Source organism: Anguilla anguilla, chromosome 5, assembly GCF_013347855.1.
Source record: "Anguilla anguilla isolate fAngAng1 chromosome 5, fAngAng1.pri, whole genome shotgun sequence".
Classification (NCBI taxonomy): Eukaryota; Metazoa; Chordata; class Actinopteri; order Anguilliformes; family Anguillidae; genus Anguilla; species Anguilla anguilla.
This window is the reverse complement of record NC_049205.1, coordinates 1,851,018-1,870,003: the sequence shown is the minus strand read 5'-3', so window position 1 is coordinate 1,870,003 and position 18,986 is coordinate 1,851,018. Positions and strand designations below refer to the sequence as shown.

Sequence of the window (18,986 nt, the reverse complement as noted above, 5' to 3'; positions counted from 1 at the left end):
AGGAAATGGGAGGAGACAGAACGTGACGCGGGTCACCCAGCCCAAACCCAGACAGCAGGACGGGCGCCCGCGATGCCCAGCGCAGACGGGCAGCGTACCCATGTAGCCCACCGTGCCCACCCTCCCTCGTATCGTCTCCCCGTCAGGGATCTGCACCGCCAGCCCCAGGTCCGAGATTCGGATGTGCCCTGCAGGGGGAGGAGGAGAGAGAGCGAGAGACAGAGAGGGGGCGATCACCACCGAAACCAAAAACGCACCTGTGAACATCACCATTATGAACCCCTGCCTAAAAAAGAAAAATGTAATCCCATCACTGTTGCCCAGAACTGAAACTGCGCTGGTTTCCACCCCAGCAGCACAGAACAGAACAGCCAGCTGCCCTCGCCTGCTAACGAACGCTCTGAACAGTGTGGATTCGACACAGCGCACTTCCAAGCACAATCAATGCCATTCGGGTTCAGTTCAGCGACAGTCGCCCGACTGCTTTTCAGTATCAGCTGAACAAAAAACAAAAAAAATGTACACTTACCACGGTCGTCTAAAAGAATGTTTTCGGGTTTCAGGTCCCTGGGGGAAAATGAAAATAAACTTGTTTTTGCAGAACAGTATTTTTCACAAAAATTAAAGCCAACAGTTCAATGCCGCCGTTCGGCCGTGTGACAGGGGTCACCAGACTTATCGTTTCTGGGGCTGCCCAAAAATGCGGCCTGATTTACGAGGAGCGTTTTGAGAACGGAGGAGCACACGCGGGTCATTCAGCCCGCAGGAACGCGCGTGTCCACCGGGGGCAGCGCTGAGCAGCACACGGCTCGGGTCGAGGGGGGAACAGCCAGAGAGCGCTGCGTATGAATGGAGACGGATGGAGGGATGGCCGTGTATACGTTACCGATAAGATGTGGGGCCGCCTCGCTCGACGGCACGGCAACACGACGGGGAAATGTACACACAGGACGCGTTACCACGGCAACGGCTGACAGACGCGCCGATCGCTCAAGCGGGCCCCTGAGGGCCCCAGGCCGGGCGGTAACGCGTGGGCGGGACGCGGTAAAACCGGCGAGGAGGTGCGTGCGCGGCGTACCTGTAGACGATCCTCTCCCGGTGCAGGTCCTCCAGCCCGCAGCAGATCTCGGCCGCGTAGAAGATGGCGCGCTGCTCCTCGAAGCCCGAGTTCCCCATGTTGTAAATGTGGAACTTCAGATCCCCGCCGTTCATTATGGTCAGCACCAGACACAGGGCGTCCTTGGTTTCATAGGCATAGGCTAGATTAACCTGTGTGGGGGGGCGGGGCAGGCGGGGGGGAGAGAGGAACAGGAGGCGTTAGCACGCGGGCGCGGTTTAGCCGTTTCACAGAGAGGCGAGCAGTGCGGTCATCGCGACACGTAGCGTCACCGAACTAGCCTCCATTTTGAAGCTGCCCGGAAATTTTCATCTGAATTTTTGGCTCGCTGGGGCTTTGGGTCAGAAGCCCAGACTGAATACCAGGAGGAAACAGGAAGTCAACGGCCCGGACCCGACGGTGAAAGAAGGTTTATGTAAACTCGGTGTTGTCTGTGTGCAAAGCGCACTGTGCTCGCATGTGGGCTACGCCAGATGTCCAAGTATGTTGAGGGTCTTCTTTGTTTTTTTATTTATTTGAATTTATGAGCGGAAATACAAGCAGGGGAGGACTCCTTACCCGCAAGTCGAAATGAAAAAGGCTCTACTTGTGTGACCCACTGTACATCTTCAGTTAAGAGGAAGCAAAGTAAAACAGGAGGATTGTGGGACGGCACTAAACCACCCGCCACCAAACAGAACCTGACAGAAATGTACACAGTGCGTCAGGGAGAGAGAGAGGGGGGGACTCGGACGGAACGGGACCCCCCCTCCGCCGTTGCCGAAAAGGACGAAGATTCCTTCTCAACGGAGAGGTCGGTGGGGAACCTCCGGAGGTCGTTGACCCCCCCATGAGAGCGTCCCGGATTGTTTAAAACTCCAGAGGATGAGCCTGCCGCTGAGATGCATTCCATCTGTCCCGGCCGACGTCTGGGTGCAGCAGTGCTGGGAAACGCTAAGGAGAGCTCCGAATGAGCTGCTCCTCACGCATGAAACAGCCCACACAGGCAGCAGTGCACGGGCACACGGTCATCTGCAGCAATCAGTGCAGATCAGGAATAAGAGATTAGAATGCTCCTAACTGAGCTATTCTAATGCTGATGTCACAATCACTACAGGGTAACTGAAAGCAACAGAGTTCTAGAACACTGACTCTTCAAAAGAGTCGGGACACAGCATTAACTGGAAGCTGATGTATTATTTATCTTGTTCTGTCTGCGACAATAAAGGTTTTTTTAGATGATTCCACTTTTGGGGGCTTGGATCTGTGAGATAGTTTTTCTTCTTCGCTTAGCATTTGGTCCTTTTCCGCAAAGCATTATTTATTTTATTTTTTGTCTTTTTATTTTTTATTATAATTTTTCTTATTGTGTTTTTAAGTGAGCGTGTGCCAGAAGGAGGCCCTGTCCCGTGGTGCTGGTGTCGGTGACCGAAAAGGTGCTTGTGACCCTCACACCTCCTCAGCCTGAGCACAGGACAGGGTCACCCAGGCCTCCAGACTCAAGGATGTGTCCTTCTGAGAGAAGGGGGGGAGGGGGGGGCAGAGAGATAGAGGGGGAGGGAGGGAGAGGGAAAGAGAGAGAGGAGGGGAGAGAGATAAAGAAGGAGAGGGAGAGAGAGAGGGAGGAGGTTTTTTTTTTTTTTAAATGCTTGTGTTGATTTAACTTTAATATTGTTATTGTGTTGTTTTTATTTTCAGAATGTTCAAAGGGTTAAAAGCAGAGAAACAAAATCTTCACAAGTGAAATTTTGCGAACATGGCTGACGCCAGGACCTCGCCTGGTTAACCCCACTGAAGCTGCACAGTCCGGATTTGAACTGGCAATGACCCAGGAAGCAGACATTCTTTGGCATTTGTCTGAATGATGGAGTTGTGTCTTTTCCCGAACAGTGCATATCACTGTCCATGTACCTGTCCCTCCCTACACAGCCGATGCAGGCTATAGGCCCAGCCCTACCGCAGGGGAGTCCAGCTATCAGCTGATTGGCTGCCTCTCTGGGGGTTAACCCTCAGCCTAGATTACAGTCCCAAGAAAGTGGACAACACTGCAGTGTTGCCATGGAAATTCTTTAGACCACTCAGGACAAATTGCAAACTCCCCCACCCCCCTCCCCTCAAAAAAGGAACAACTCATCCTCAGCTAAAACACTCCACAAGAACAGGCACAGCAACAATGACAGTGTGGGCGAGAGAGAGAGAGAGAGAGAGAGAGAGAAACGCGGTAACTTTGCCACCGAGCACTTGACTCCTTCTCCTGCCTTCGCCGTTTGGCCGGGGTTGCTAGGCAACTGGGCCGCTCTCTCCGGTGAAGTAGCCCGCGAATAGCAGTCACTTGTGCCGACCCGCGGCTGCGCGCGCTCGCTGCCGGCCAGCGCCCGCCATTTACGCTTTTTTATTTTTCTATTTTTTTTTTAACAGTGCTGAAATCCACCTGAGGTATGAAAATGGCCGCACTGCTGTCTGTGTGTATGTGTGGGGGGGGAAGGGGGGGTGGGGATGAGGAACAGGAGATGCAGGGAGAAACCAGTGAGTGAGCCAGCAGGGGAACGGCAGTCTGTGTGTGACGCGCAGGTTTCGTCAGAGGTGGTAACGGAGAACGGAAAAGATGCAGGCTTCACAAACGGCTAACGAACGCTGTGGCGGAGGCTGTTCTACCCACAATGCCCCTGGGCTGCGCTGGGCTAGCATATTAGCCATATTAGCAGGAGTGGAGGCTCCAGGCTACGTTGGGTTAGCATATTAGCCATATTAGCAGGAGTGGAGGCTCCAGGCTACGTTGGGTTAGCATATTAGCCATATTAGCAGGAGTGGAGGCTCCAGGCTACGTTGGGTTAGCATATTAGCCATATTAGCAGGAGTGGAGGCTCTAGGCTACATTGGGTTAGCATATTAGCCATATTAGCAGGAGTGGAGGCTCTAGGCTACGTTGGGTTAGCATATTAGCCATATTAGCAGGAGTGGAGCCCCTGGGCTGCGCTGGGTTAGCATATTAGCGTACCAGCCGGTTACTGGCAGGTTGCAGGTGTGAAGGGCGACCTGTCGCAGGCGGCTGTGTGTAAGGGAGCGGGGGGAAAGGAAAACAACCTCTCACACGCGCCGATTACCGTACAGCGCAAACATCCACTCCCACCGCCGCGCCAAGAACGTTAAATAAACACCGCCTCCGATTTGCCTGTCTTCTGCGTCTCCGCAAAAATGAGGACCTAGGGCCAGGAGAACGTTCTTTGGCAGAAAAGTTTAAAGTTTCTCTTATTATTATTATTATTATTTTTTATAAGAAACTCAATAAAATGGAAGATTTCTTGCTACATTTCCATACCAGCCCAGAGAGAGAGAGAGAAGACTGTTTTGTGAAAGTAGCCTTAGGCGTTGGGTGAACATGCCATTACAGCTTCGAATGTCTGGTTAGTTTCTTCAGGCGTTTGGTCTCTTGGCCAATCTGAAGACTCCAAACGAAAGCCAAATTCCAGATCTGCCACCGAATTACACTGAGGCCTGCATCTTCACCGCCTCGGAAACCAACACCACAAGCTTTCCACCAACACAAAAAAATAAATAAATAAACAAAAACTGACAGCAGCAACGTCAAAGTCCACCAAATCTGGAGAGAAGGACAAATGTAAAATAAAAAGGGTAGTACTTACTACAAATCTACTGTTAACTTTCTCTAAAATGCGCTTTTCGTTTAATGCCATTGCTTCACCTTTTCTCTTCTTCACTCTTTTCTTTTCCAGCTTTTTACAGGCGTACATCTTACCCGTGGCTCGGACTTGGCAGGCACAGACCTGGAGAGGGAGAACGAGAGGAGAGACATCGTTTTCGCCGCTTGGCTTTCGTAAAAAAAAAAAACGTACATCAATCGCTGGAGGACACACGTGGACATTGGGTCACACAAGTTTGGGAGCGCGTTTACGTTGTTCCTCAACTGGAGAATGCATCCGGCCGAGTGGAATCACAGCCCTTCCACTACTTTAAACTCTGACCCCCCAAAAACAGATCGTGTGCCGTTCTCTCACCTCTCCAAATCCACCTTTTCCTAGTACTCTGTAATGTCTGAAGGTATTTTTGGTTACGGGTTGCCTGGAAAAAAAAAGCATAATTGAATAAATTAATTGTGTGTGCTACCTCACCAAATAAAGGGTCTTATTTATCTAGTTCATACTGTTCAAACTATTCATACTATTAGGTCCATAACACATTTACCAGATCACCAGAAACATCACATGTTACAATATATGCAATATACAATATTTACACTTTCACATTATGAGAGGTACTTGTTCAGTAGAGAGAGAGAGTGTGAGAGAGAGAGAGATTCTCAAGAGAATAAAAGAACAATGTACTGTACACCTCAGTAGAGTCTGCATTGGTGCACATCCATGAGAGAGGCGACAGCCAGTCCCCCATTAGAACAGTGCTGTGTCCGTCGGCCAATCACAACGCGGCGTGTGTGCGTGTGCTTACCTTTCTAGCCACTTCCACTGCAGGAAGCGGGAGAAGAACATGGTTTCCTGGTAGCTGGAGAAGGGCGCTCCGCTGAGATACTCGCCAACGATTCTGCAGAATCGGGGGGGGGGTGGGGGGGGGGGGGGGTAGAGAGAGAGGCATGTTGAGACGCTGCAGGCCGGGAGGGAGGAATGTGTGGGGGGGGGGGGGGGGGGAAGCTCTCAAACAGGCCCTTCAACACTGCCATTGCCTCGGTGGCCAGAGACGAGAGTGTGTGTGTGTGTGTGTGTGTGTGTGTGTGTGTGTGTGTGTGAGAGAGAGTGTGTGTGTGTGTGTGTGTGAGAGAGAGTGTGTGTGTGTGTGTGTGTATGTGTGTGTGTGAGAGAGTGTGTGTGTGTGTGTGTGTGAGAGAGAGTGTGTGTGTGTGTGTGTGTATGTGTGTGTGTGAGAGAGTGTGTGTGTGTGTGTGTGTGAGATTGTATGTGCGTGTGTGTGTGTGTGAGTGTGTGTGTGCATGTGTATGTGCATGTGTATGTGTGCGTGTGCGTGTGTGTGTGAGTGCGTGCGTGCGTGTACGTGCGTGTGTGTGTAGTGGGGGGGCAGTGCTGCAGCATGGAGCAGTCATCAGTAAAGCTCTCCCAGTTAGTGTCAGCTGGGGAATGTCAGGAGCTTACACTGCCTTAAGCTCCGCCCCCAGAGCAGATAACGCACAACACCCCCCCCCCCCACACACACACACACACACACATGCAACCGCACATCAATCATCTCTTATGAGGACAAAGCTCTTCCAAAGTCTGCAGAAAAAAATACTCCCAAACTTAATCAATGCCAAGACTCGGGAAACCATGCCAAAAACAAAAACTACCGAAAGAACCCAGCAGCTCAGTGATGGGAGGGCGGGGAGAGCGCAGAGCCGCATTCTGTCTGCGTGCCAAGGCTAACGGTGCAAAGCGCTACGAGGCTAGCGGGCGTCTGCACCGACGGCAGGAGGGAAGAGGAACGACAGATATTCAAACGAAGGAGTGAAAACAGGAAGGGGGAAAATGTGACTAGAGGAACAGAGGGGAGCGCTGGCCAGGGGCCGGGGCCGCGTGGGGGCCCCGAATCAGTCAGCTGGCCCCTCTCACCCTGACAGGGGAAGACAAACCGTCCCGAAAACCCATCTTCCCCAAAACCCATCTCTCTCACCCCTGTGGGGTCCCGGGAGAGACGAGAGGACAGCGTCGCGCTCAGAAACGGCCCCGCAGAAACGAGACAGCCGCCGATAGAGAGGCCCGGAGCAGCAGTGGTGCATGCTGGGATTGCGGGTGATGCATGCTGGGACTGCGGGCGATGTTGCGTACAGTGAGCCTGTGGATTGAGGGTGGGCAGAGAGCTCCGCGTTCTCTCCGTGAGGTCAGAGATCTCCGTGACGACGTAGAGGAAGTGGGCGGCGGTTCGCTGAGCGTGCGCCATCGCTGATCTGCCAGTGCAGATCACTCACCCACTCACCCTCTCACCTACAGCACGCACACACTCACCCTCTCACCCGCAGCATGCACACACTCACCCTCTCACCCGAAGCACGCACACACACACTCACCCTCTCACCCACAGCACACACACACTCACCCTCTCACCCACAGCACACACACACTCACCCTCTCACCCTCTCACCTACAGCACGCACACACTCACCCTCTCACCCGCAGCACGCACACACTCACCCTCTCACCCACAGCACGCACACACTCACCCTCTCACCCTCTCACCCTCTCACCCGCAGCACGCACACACTCACCCTCTCACCCACAGCACGCACACACTCACCCTCTCACCCACAGCACGCACACACTCACCCTCTCACCCACAGCACACACACACTCACCCTCTCACCCGCAGCACGCACACACACACCCTCTCACCCACAGCACACACACACACACCCTCTCACCCACAGCACGCACACACTCACCCTCTCACCCACAGCACACACACACACACGCTTACGCGCGCGCGCACACACACACACACACACACACACACGCTTACGCGCACGCGCACACACACACACACACACACACACACACATACATGTGCATGCACACACACACACACATGCACATATATGCCTATGCACGCGCACACACACACACACTCACGTAAGCAAGCACGTGCATACACAAGCAACTGCACACACACACACACACAGAAGCTCTATTCTGAGCTTCTGTGAAAGGTGATAAGTACTTTATGCCACAGTTATCATTTAATAAACACATCCAAGTGGAACTTCAAGATAAACCCCAGGAAAAATCGGACATACACTAAACCAACACCAGACGAAGGCTCCACTCAAAAATGGATAATTTTAATTCTTAGTATGGCCGACCAAAAACTTTCCCTGGGTTTCATGTTCTCATAGAAAAATCTGACACTCTTTTTAACGAGGCCAAGTTCCTCCATCCATCAGCAGGTGGAACATGCAAAATTTATGACCTTCAGAGTAAAATAACAAGCAGAAACATTCCTGGCTAGCGCCGATACAAAAAAAAAAGTTTAATCAGAAACAGACGCTCAAACTTTTCTAGACGGCCCTTTAGAAAGACGTTCAAAATAAATGTTGAAGATGGAAAAGACTCCCGGGGAACGTTCAGGTCCACCTCCCAAACGCGCCTTCAAAAGGGATAACAGAGAGGGTTTGGACCCGGGGACGGGATTCCGCGGGGAAATGGACCAGGACCAGGACTGCTGCAGCCGCAGAGGGGGTTCTGGACTGCTACACCGAATCGGTGATCTGTGGCACCCCAAACCAAACCTGCGACAGACCAGGCCATCGTCCTTCCCCACAACAAGATAAACGGGGATGTCTGGGGGCGGGGTTAAAGGTCACAGGAGTCTGTTCCTGCCTCGCCCAGACAGGAGACACCGCCTAGCACCGCCTGCGCGCAGGAGAACGCTAATGCAGCTGCGCGAGGGCGTGTCTGGCGTCTGTGCAGCCCCGCACCTGGGGCTCGTGCAGGAAAGGTCAAACCTGCCCCCGCCCCATTCCAAATCACCCCCTCCCTCCTTCCCTCTCTCCCTCCTTCCCTCCCTCTCTCCCTCCCTCTCTCTCTCCCTCTCTCTCTCTCGTCAAGCTTAGATGACTCTCTGGCTGGTGCCACTCCCTCTGTTTTCTCTGACAGGAACAAACACGTTGTTACGATTCTGCACTTTACCCACTTCACCTGGAGTACTTGCCCTGGGGCATCCCGCTGTGGGGCAAATTCTGGCTCCTGCTGTTTTAGAGCCTGGGATGGGGGGGGGCACAGGCCGTGCTCCGAACACAGAGGTCAGCACAGCGGCGGAAAGTGCTTTCTTTGTGAGGTCATCATCACGCTCGACCGTTCCTGAGTTAGCGGCCCAGCCGCTGCAGCGCGCCGCGTAGCTAACCGTCCCCCCTGGGCTGACCACGGAGTCCCTGGCCCCAACCCTGGCCCGGGCACAGGGAGGGGTCCTCACACGCAGCAGCCAGGACACACAAACGCCGCTACAATACCGCTTTTCTTCAGATTATTATTAGTATTATTATTTTAAAAAAAACCTGTTTCCTTCCCATCTAAAAACGTCTTCCCCTGTGATCTGTGGCCACCGGGACAGGCTTGCCGTAGGAGCCCTGGCACCGTTACCCGAAATGAAAGGGGTACAGCGTGTTCCCGTCCCGAGCCCCGTTCTGCCCCGCTCCTCCGCTCCACACCCCGTCCCGTCGGTCCGGAGCCAGCCCCCGCCGTTCACAGTGTCTGCCGAAGCTCTGTGGCAGCACCCCCCCACCCCCCCCCCCCCCTCCGCACCCCCCTCCCCGTACCGGACAGGGTCCTCTCTGAGGAGCGTTCTGTTCCCCAAATGGACCCGAACAGGACAAACACCTTAAATCAAGGAGGCGCCTGCCTCTCTGATCAGCTCACTGCACCACGCATCAGCAACAGAAAGGGGGCGCTCTTCAGTGACATGATTTGAATGAATGAATGCATGAATGAATGCATGCATGAATGAATGAATGAATGAATGAATGAATGAATGAATGAATGAATGAGCCCTACTGGTGAGTTCTGGCCCTTAAGAATGATAAGACTCACACACTCAAATGCCACAAGAACACAAGCCACAGCCACACACAGCCGTTGGTTCTGCATCAGAGGAGCCAAAATGGCCGCTATTTATCATGGTGGGAGGGGGGATATCGCTTACAGCTCACAGTACTTTCTAAATGTTTCATGAATGAACGCATGAATAATCCATGTGAAAAATGAAAACACTCAGCAGAGCGGACAGTACTGGGCTTATGAATCGGGTGGGACTCACAATACCTCCTGAGGGGAAGTATTTTCATTTCATTTATTTTATTTTTTGTTGGATGTTCCTTTTAGTGCAGGTTTCAGAACAGCAGAATATATGGCTCTTGAGACTAAGACTACAGACTCATATCCCCTACAGGGGACCACACAAAAAACCGAATTGATATGTCACAGCACGCGGCGAGGCGGGGTTTGGAGCAGCTGGTGAGCAACCATGTCGGGGGGGGGGGGGGGGGTCTGAGGGCAGAACCAATGGGCTGGCAGGAGCTCTAGATCAAAAGATTGCGGGCCCTTCTGGAGTTCAATGGAAGGGAGGTCAGGAGTGCACACATTTCCACAGAGAGAGAAGATACAATAAACAAGAACTACAGATTCCAGAGAACGCACAGAAGGGAGGAGGGGAGGGGAAAGCGATGGAGAGAGAGGGAGAAAGAGAGGGAGGGGAGAGTGATAGAGAGAGGGAGAAAGAGAGGGAGGGGAGAGTGATACAGAGAGGGAGAAAGAGAAGGAGGGGAGAGTGATACAGAGAGGGAGAACGAGAAGGAGGGGAGAGTGATACAGAGAGGGAGAAAGAGAAGGAGGGGAGAGTGATACAGAGAGGGAGAAAGAGAAGGAGGGGAGAGTGATACAGAGAGGGAGAAAGAGAGGGAGGGGAGAGTGATAGAGAGAGGGAGAAAGAGAAGGAGGGGAGAGTGATAGAGAGAGGGAGAAAGCGAGGGAGGCGGGAAGGAGAGATATTTGGGGGCACCTGTTCTTCGGCAGGAGGAGTGATGGGGTGTAATTTTAACCAGCTTTAACTGCTCATCAGGCTGAGTGTGCTGTGAAGTATCACTGAGGTATTGTGTGGGGGGGGGGGGGGGGGGAGGGGGGGGGCTGAGGGGTTGGTGAAAGAGCTTGCACCAAGAGGTGATGTCATCTGCTGTTTCCGTGACGACCGCGTCAAGGAGGGGCTGGTGTGAGCCTGTGCTGTAACAGTTCACTGCCTCCCAGCAATGAAGCGGGTGTGTGTGTGTGTGTGTGTGTGTGTGTGAGAGAGTGTGTGTGTGTGTGTGTGTGTGAGAGAGAGAGTGTGTCTGTGTGTGTGTGTGTGTGTGTGTAGGAGAGAGTGTGTGTGTGTGTGTGTGTGTGTGTGTAGCAAAGGGGAGGAGGAGATTGTAGGTGTAGTTAATGTATCAGTGAGGGTCGGACGGTCAACAATTTTAAACAATCTTTTAAATGATACATAAAAAAGAAGATTTCATATTTAAAAGAATGAACACCCACATTTCATAAATTTTTCCAAACTTAATTTATACAGGTAGATACCTACTGATGAAATTTTTTTAAAAAAAGCTCTGTCCTTTTTCACCAAAATTTAGACTTCCAACCGTCTCTTTACAAATACAGCTGTCCGACAGTTAAACAGACAAACACACAAAGGAAGGAAAGCCAGGGAAACGACACACCTGAGAAAGCACAGAAAACCGCCCAAAAAAAGCATCAGTTCTGAACCCGGGATCGATGGAGACATTTAAACAGTGACCAGGAAAGAATTAAACTTCCAGATCTCCCCCTCTCCGGCCCGCTTCAGGAAACTACATTCAGTGTTTAAAAAAATAAAAATAAAAAACCGATGTCTAACATTTCACATAAAATAAATAAAAATCTGTCCAGGCACGACTCAGCGCGCTGTATAACCACAAGCAGGTCAGAACAGCGTCATCAGACACCTGGTCCCTGCCTTCGACAAAAGCAGATACATGTACGAGCCCGAGGGCCCAGGGACCACAGTGATTACTAGCAGAAGTATTTCATACATTTTTTTTGGCACGTTCAGCTGAAAGGTTTGTGCATGTTGGGCCTTCACACACAAACGCAATAAAACTTTATGATTTTCTCGTGAGTGATGTCTGTTTTTCTCTTTCGTTAGTGGAGGTATTTGCAATTTTTTTCAGAAAGGCTCTTTGAGGCCGTGCCGAGCTGAGGAGGACAGCGCAGCCACCGCAGGGCGGTTTTGGGCTTTCTACCTGTGCGACGCGCTCACCTGGTGCACTCCTTGAAGAGCTCCTTGCAGGGACTCTGCTCCAGCCGCTCCCGGCACTCCTCCACCACTTCCCGAGGTATTTCTGGTAAATGGGCCGTCGACTTCAAAGGAGGGAAATCAGAGCACGAATCAATCAATTCCGCTGAATTACGTCCGTTGAATTATTGAACAAAACACAAAGGTGCTGTGGTTGTTTTATGCGAAACGGCAACCCTGGGGAGGTGTTTGGCTGGACAGAAGCACATATGAACGCTCAGCACCCTCTAAGGGACATAGGCTTGTGTGCTTGGGCTGGAAAACTAAAAACATTCCCTGGTGCTCATTGTCAAAGTAGTTGTTGACATTTTCAAAAAATATATATCATAATAATAATTAAACCCTCAATTCACTGGAATATTCTTTTAAGATAACTGCCCTAGGTCTCCTTTAATCTCTCCTTGTGCAGATAAGATAAAGACATAAATGGACTGCAGAAACAGGGTCACAGAAACGGTTTCTACGCTCGGGAACTTTGCGAGGCTTCAGGCCCAGTCCGCCATTGCTGAGCAGCACAGCGCGGTTCCAGAACAATCCACACCGCCTATTCCGCCTGTGCTCTCCAACCGCCTGTGCCCTCCAACCGCCTGTGCCCTCCAACCGCCTGTGCCCTCCAACCTCCTGTGCCCTCCAACCGCCTGTGCTCTCCAACCGCCTGTGCCCTCCAACCGCCTGTGCTCTCCAACCGCCTGTGCCCTCCGACCGCCTGTGCCCTCCAACAGCCTGTGCTCTCCAACTGCCTGCGCCCTCCAACTGCCTGCGCTCTCCAACCGTTTTACTGAGATGAAAATTGACACATTTTTTCGGGTCCTTTATGGACCGCTTGTCGTTACTTCGACAAGACACCGCGCTTGTACGAGACTGTGCAGTTCACCCACTTCAGAGTCACATGACCGCTTTCCCCCCCCCCACGGTTTGCACAACGACGTTTATCTTCATCGGATCAAACCATAACGACGGCCAGATTACGGACTTCAAAGGTTTCTGTTGATTTAAGCGACAAAAACAAACACAAGCTGACAACGCCGCGGCGGCCTGCTAAACAAACACAACAGCGCTCTGCAGAGAGAGAGAGAGAGCGCGGCCGCGGCCTGGAGAGAGAGCAGCACCCTACGGCCAAATTCCAGCAAGGACTCTACAACTCATTCTGACAATAACAACAACAACAATAATAATAACAACAACAATAACAATAATGATAATAATAATAAAACTATAATAATAGTTTGAGTCATTCTAATTCTTTGCTTAGCGGACGCAACATGATTATGTACCACATTTATTGTCAGTGTAATCAGCTGGATGGCCACTGAAGCAGGTGAAGTTCAAGCACTTCACACAGAAGTTAAGAGCGCCCCATCCCTGGACTTGAACCTTCAAACCAGAGCCAATCAGAGTGGAGCTGTGCGGGCGAGAGGGAGGCGATATTTACCCCGTTGTTAAAGTACGTGTCTAAAAGGCTGAGGCCGCAGTCCCTCCTCTTCTCGTCCGGCGCCAGCTCGTACAGGGCCTGCGGGAGACAGAGACCCTGACGTTAGCACGTTAGCGCGTTAGCGTGCGGCTAAATAATGTACCCGCCTCTCTCTCCCCGCTAACGGCCTGTTACAGAGGGCCGTGCTGCAAAGCCCGCGATCGAGCCGCGCGAAGGCCCCTCCCCCTCCGTCCCGCCGCGGAAGGGACACGTGGGGGTCAGGTGAATGAGGGAACGGCAGAAATGCACGCACCCCCACCTCTATCTCTCTCTGTCTCGCGCTCACTTTCTTTCTCTCTGTCTCTCCCTCCCTCCACCTATTGGTCTCTTTTTCCCTGGGTGTCTTCTGTGTCTTCAGAATGCATCTGTCTGTCTTCAGGAGAACTTCTAGTAATACAAGCTTGCAGTACACTCAGTTTCTCTCTCTCCTACCTTTCCCTCTCCCTCTGTCTCTGTCTCTCTGTCTGTCTCTCCCTCTATCTCCCTGTCTCTCTCTCTCTATCTGTCTGTCTGTCTTTCTTTAGGCCTAAATTACCTGACCCACTTTAAAAGCCAGGGTAGGGCAATCTAATCCAGAGGCCGTGACAAGTGCCACATGTAGACGGAGTATCTTCACCGTCAGACGGCAGAGTTCGGACAGGTCAGGACAGCAGCGGTTCAGTCCAACACGGGAGCGTGCGCTGCAGACTCAGTGGGAAGGTGAGTCACAAAGAGAACCAGCGATTAACCACACGAATAACACAAATCCCCGACCCAGGTCAAACTGACAGGTTTTTCCAAAATACTCCTGATTAGATTTACAGGCGAGTTGCAAAAAAACCCAAAAAAAACAGTGTTCCAGACACAGCAAAAGACTGTGGGAACCAGACACTGGTCTGCCAGGAGGAGCCCAGACCTGATCACAGTTCCTCTGCCTGGTCCTTACCCAGCATGCACCAGGACAGCACCTGAAAGGAAGACACCCCAGAATTCCCCCAGCCGGAAACTAAATGCAGGAGAAAATGGGTTCCCACATTTCGCCGGGGGGGTCACACTGTTCAGCTGGCGGCCGGGGGGGTCACAGCGCAAGCATTCAGAACGTCGGAAACCAAACACATTTCCCACAAAAAAAGGGGCAATTTGACTGCAGTCAGGCGTCCCGTACTGGACAGCACTGTACCACCGCAGAGCAGTCAAAACAAACTACAGCTCAGCAGACTGAACAGCTTTCTCAAATTTTAGATTTATTTATGTTTTACTTGTGTGTCCAACATGATTGAGGGGTGCATGTTTCTTTAAGCAGGACAGAGACTTTTAACTTTTTTTCCAGGCTTCCATAAACCCTGAACAACCCTGAACAAGCCCCACCCAGCGCAGCAGCCCCCCTCCCCAGTGGCCTGGGTCTCTGACGTGGGAATGACATAATGGATGAAGAGCCCCCCCTCACACTGGGGTGGGGGGGGGGGGGCGCGGTCCCCGTGGGACCCAGCACAGGAAGCGGCACTGGCGGACAGGAAGCGGCTCTGCCGGACAGGAAGCGGCTCTGCCGGACAGGAAGCGGCTCTGCCGGACAGGAAGCGGCTCTGCCGGACAGGAAACGGCTCTGCCGGACAGGAAGCGGCTCTGCCGGACAGGAAGCGGCTCTGCCGGACAGGAAGCGGCTCTGCCGGACAGGAAGCTCTCACCACAGAGTCCAGGAACTCGATACAGCGCCTCAGCTCCGGCCGAGTGTCACAGAACTGCCGGAACAGGAGCCGACCAATGGGCTGCTTCTGACACAGGCTGGAGTAATCCCTTTCTGAGAGAGAGAGAGAGAGAGAGGGAGAGAGAGGGAGGGAGGGGGGAGAGAGGGGGAGAGAGAGGGGGAGAGAGAGAGAGAGAGAGGGGGAGAGAGAGAGAGAGAGGGGGGGGGGAGAGAGAGGGGAGAGAGAGAGAGAGAGAGGGAGGGAGGGGGGAGGGAGAGAGAGGGAGGGGGGGAGAGAGAGAGAGAGAGGGAGAGAGAGGGGGAGAGAGGGAGAGAGGGAAGGGGGGGAGAGAGAGAGGGAGAGAGAGGGAGGGAGCGAGAGAGAGAGGGGGAGTGAAGAAGAAGGGAAGAGAGAAAAAGATGGAGAGAGTGATTACCAGGAGTTTAAACCCATTATTATGTCTATAAAAACACAGTGCATAGTATGGATAAGTGAAACCTGAAATGGATATGAAGTTTGTTGACCTGACTTTAGAGTTACGATCATCCAAATCCAAACCAGATTTCTCTCAGGCTCCCCGACACAATCACCCTTTATCACAGCAGGCAACACTCCTTAACCACTGCATCGGCCGGGCAGGTGGGTCTGAACCGTGGTTCACATTGATCCATATGGGACCTGCGTCCAGCCCAACATCGCCGCTCTCATCACAGCGCTTGTGTGGCGCTAACTGCCATCTGCCGCTAATAAAATTACTCCTGGTCTCGCAAGTTTCATTACGGGAAATTTACATTGAATGTTTGACGTTAAGGGTGAATGGAAGGACGTCAAAATGGCGGGAGGAAGCTAGTCTCTAGTAGACATACTCAACCCACTCTGAGAATACAGGGCACCATGCACATGCACAGACACACACACACACACACACACACACACACACACACACACTCACGCATGCACAGACACGCACACACACACACACCACACTCACACACAGACACACACACACTCACGCATGCACAGACACACACACACCACACTCACACACACACACAGTTGATGTGACACCAGCCTCGCTGGGTAAATGCCTGTGTTCTGAGTAATCCCCCTGTGTGAATTCCCCAGAGATGGTGGCAGTTTAAACGAACCTCCCGAACCTCCTGACCCTCTGACTGCCAGTGAAGCGGCTAAATCAGCCGGTGAACAAAGTTAATTCCACAGCTCCAGAGAGCTCGTCCTTCCTGATCTTTGAGTAAGCGACACACACAAGTCCGCCAGGGACAAAATCTAACGAACATCTGCCCCGGGTTCACAGGAGGAACCCTGCTTATCAGCCAGCGCTGGCGTGATTTCTGAGATAAGATGTGTAGACAGATTTTCTCTTCCTTATAATAACAACTTATTTTTTCCTTGATCAGTATCACTTTAGCACAAATTCAGTGGCTGTTCTTTGTGGCATGGGTTCCAATACAGGCCCTGCTAGTTACCATTCACTCTTGTATTTTATTGATCATGTTATCAGAAGTTGAAAGCGTATTAATCTTCAACGCTGCATCGGAAATGTGCGGTAATCCTGAGTGAGATCTGAATGGCCACTCCTCCTCCGGCTCTTCAGGGCTCGAACCCTTAAATGCGTTTCAGACGCCGTCTAAATCACGCTAACACAATTCAGCGAGCTCACCCTGTCCGTCAGTGAAAGCTTCCCCAGCCTCATCAGGGCTAAAGCGATCTCCCACTCATCCTCAAAGGAAACAACCTCAGTGATGCTGAGAGTGCAGGAACACAGATTCAAATAGCCCTTAATTTTCATTAAAAAAAGAAAAAAAAAACAAGAAATGACAGCAAGCTGGAGCGATGGAGTCATTAGCACCGATGCAAATGAAAGCTTCCACCTTAACAGGTGCATCCCAGTGGTGTGGGTGGGGTAGAGGGGCTTAATTTATTCCAAGTTTACTGGTAAAAGAATGAGGTCAAGGAAGGTTTAAAAATGAAACACCAGAAAAAGTAATTTGGATGCAGGAGATCAATGAAGGCCTGGTGCATGTAACCCGGAACCTTTCTCCGGGGGTTTTGTTGTGCCGTAGAGCGGAGGAGCGTTTTTAAACGGCGCACAAGCTCTGGGTCTGAGGCTGAGGTCAGGCTGACTGCACACAACCGCACCGTCGGAAGGAAGGGCTCTATTCCCCAGACTCCTGCTTCAGCTCTACACCGCTGCCAAAGGAGGTGCACCCCCCCCGCCCCCCCCGGAAAGTCCTGGAGAGCGTGCGTCATCCGCCCCATTCGCACACCCCCCCTCCCCCCGGCCGCCCCTGGAGCACCACTACAGCTGCCAGAGCCCCAGTAAGCTCCGCCCATATCAATCTAAAGCCATTGAGAGAGAGAGAGAGGGGAAGAGAGAGAGTCGGAGATACTGAGAGAGAGCGAGAGCGCAAGAGAGAGAGGGAGAGCGAGAGATAGAGAGGGTGGGGAGAGAGTGCACGAGAGAGAGAATGAGAGATTAAGGGGGTGCGGGGGAGAGATAGAGAGAGAGAGAGAGAGAGGAAGAGCGAGAGCAAGAGAGAGAAAATGAGAGAGAGAGAGAGAAAGAGACTGGAGAAGAGAGAGATGACCGGAGACTCCAAGATCTGCCTTGACCTGCACTTGGTCAGCAGCAGCATCTTTTCCATGGAAATATAAAAAAGAGGAGTGTGTGTGTGTGTGTGTGTGTGTGCATGCATGCGTGCGTCCCTGCGTGTGTCTGCGTGCATGTGTTTTTCTGTGTAAGTGTGTGCATGCGTGTGCTCTGGCTCTGACCCCACCCCCACCCTAAGGCCCCGCCCCCCCACGCTAAGGCCCCACCCCCTGCTCGTGACACTGCCAGCTGCAGCATGACAGGCCTCCAGGTCCAAACAGCTTCACACTGAGATATGCCCTCTATGGGCACACATGCATGCACACAGACACGTACACTTACAAACACACACCCACACACTCACACTCACAGACATGTACACACACGTACGTATACACTCACAAGGTTATACACACACACACACACACACACACACACACACACACTCACACTCACAGACATGTACACACACATACGTATACACTCACAAGGTTATACACACACACACACACACAGACATGTACACACACGTACATATACACACACAAGGTTATACACACACACACACACACACACACAGTCTCATTTACCCAACACCCCAGCTCACACCAAGCGCAGGTCCAGATTCCGCGTGCGATCTTTTCCGAAAGGAACAGATTTTCGCGACGGCTTCCCGCTGATTATTTTCCCTCTTTTCTGAACCCCGTCTGGGAGGAAGTGACAAGGCTGAGCCGTACCACATGTCCCAGCTCTACAGGCTCACAGACACAGCACTGAGAGAGTCACAGACACATCCACAGACACCACACTGACAGATCTGTCTGGAGAACTGACACCAACAGAGGGATAAAAGACCCCCAGTGACCATCCACACCTCCCCTACCATGTACCCAAATATGCCCTCTGTTCCAGGGCTGTCCAACTCTGCTCCTGGAGATTTACTGTCCGGTAGGTTTTCAGTCCAACCCTAGTTTGGCACACCTGGTTGTTTTAATTAGCAGCTCAATGAGATCTCTAGCTGTTGAATTAGGGCTGGAGTGAAAACATATATTGCACACAGACTTTGAAAGGGAGGAGGAGCCTGATTTCCCTGTGACATATACATATGTGCTGGAGAAGCCATGAATGCAGTGGAAGGGACGTCTGCCACAGCTCAAGCCTCACTTGACTGTCTACAAACAAAAGCACCGCACAGACCCAAACGGCCTGCTCTGCCACTGCAGAGGGAAATTTAAAAATGAGCCAAACTGCTTCAGCAGCAGAAACAGGCCATGACTGCAGTAACAAGGACTGGAAAAAACACACATCCACACATAAAAACAA

General features: G+C 52.0%; 1 protein-coding gene across 2 annotated transcripts in view; it reads right to left on the bottom strand.

Annotated features, from left to right (window-relative positions):
* Positions 1-18,986, bottom strand: part of LOC118228514 (G protein-coupled receptor kinase 5-like) — a 49,119-nt gene that overhangs the window by 5,412 nt on the left and 24,721 nt on the right. Inside the window, exons 3-11 of one of the 2 annotated variants that reach the window (XM_035420080.1) lie at positions 15,053-15,165; positions 13,350-13,427; positions 11,882-11,982; positions 5,561-5,653; positions 5,113-5,176; positions 4,741-4,881; positions 1,079-1,269; positions 530-567; positions 99-188 (exon numbers count right to left, since the gene is read on the bottom strand). In XM_035420080.1, the coding sequence (XP_035275971.1) occupies positions 99-188; positions 530-567; positions 1,079-1,269; positions 4,741-4,881; positions 5,113-5,176; positions 5,561-5,653; positions 11,882-11,982; positions 13,350-13,427; positions 15,053-15,165 (909 nt within the window). Of the gene's footprint in view, positions 1-98; positions 189-529; positions 568-1,078; positions 1,270-4,740; positions 4,882-5,112; positions 5,177-5,560; positions 5,654-11,881; positions 11,983-13,349; positions 13,428-13,923; positions 14,076-15,052; positions 15,166-18,986 lie in introns of those variants that run through there. The other variant, XM_035420081.1, reaches the window with a different exon arrangement.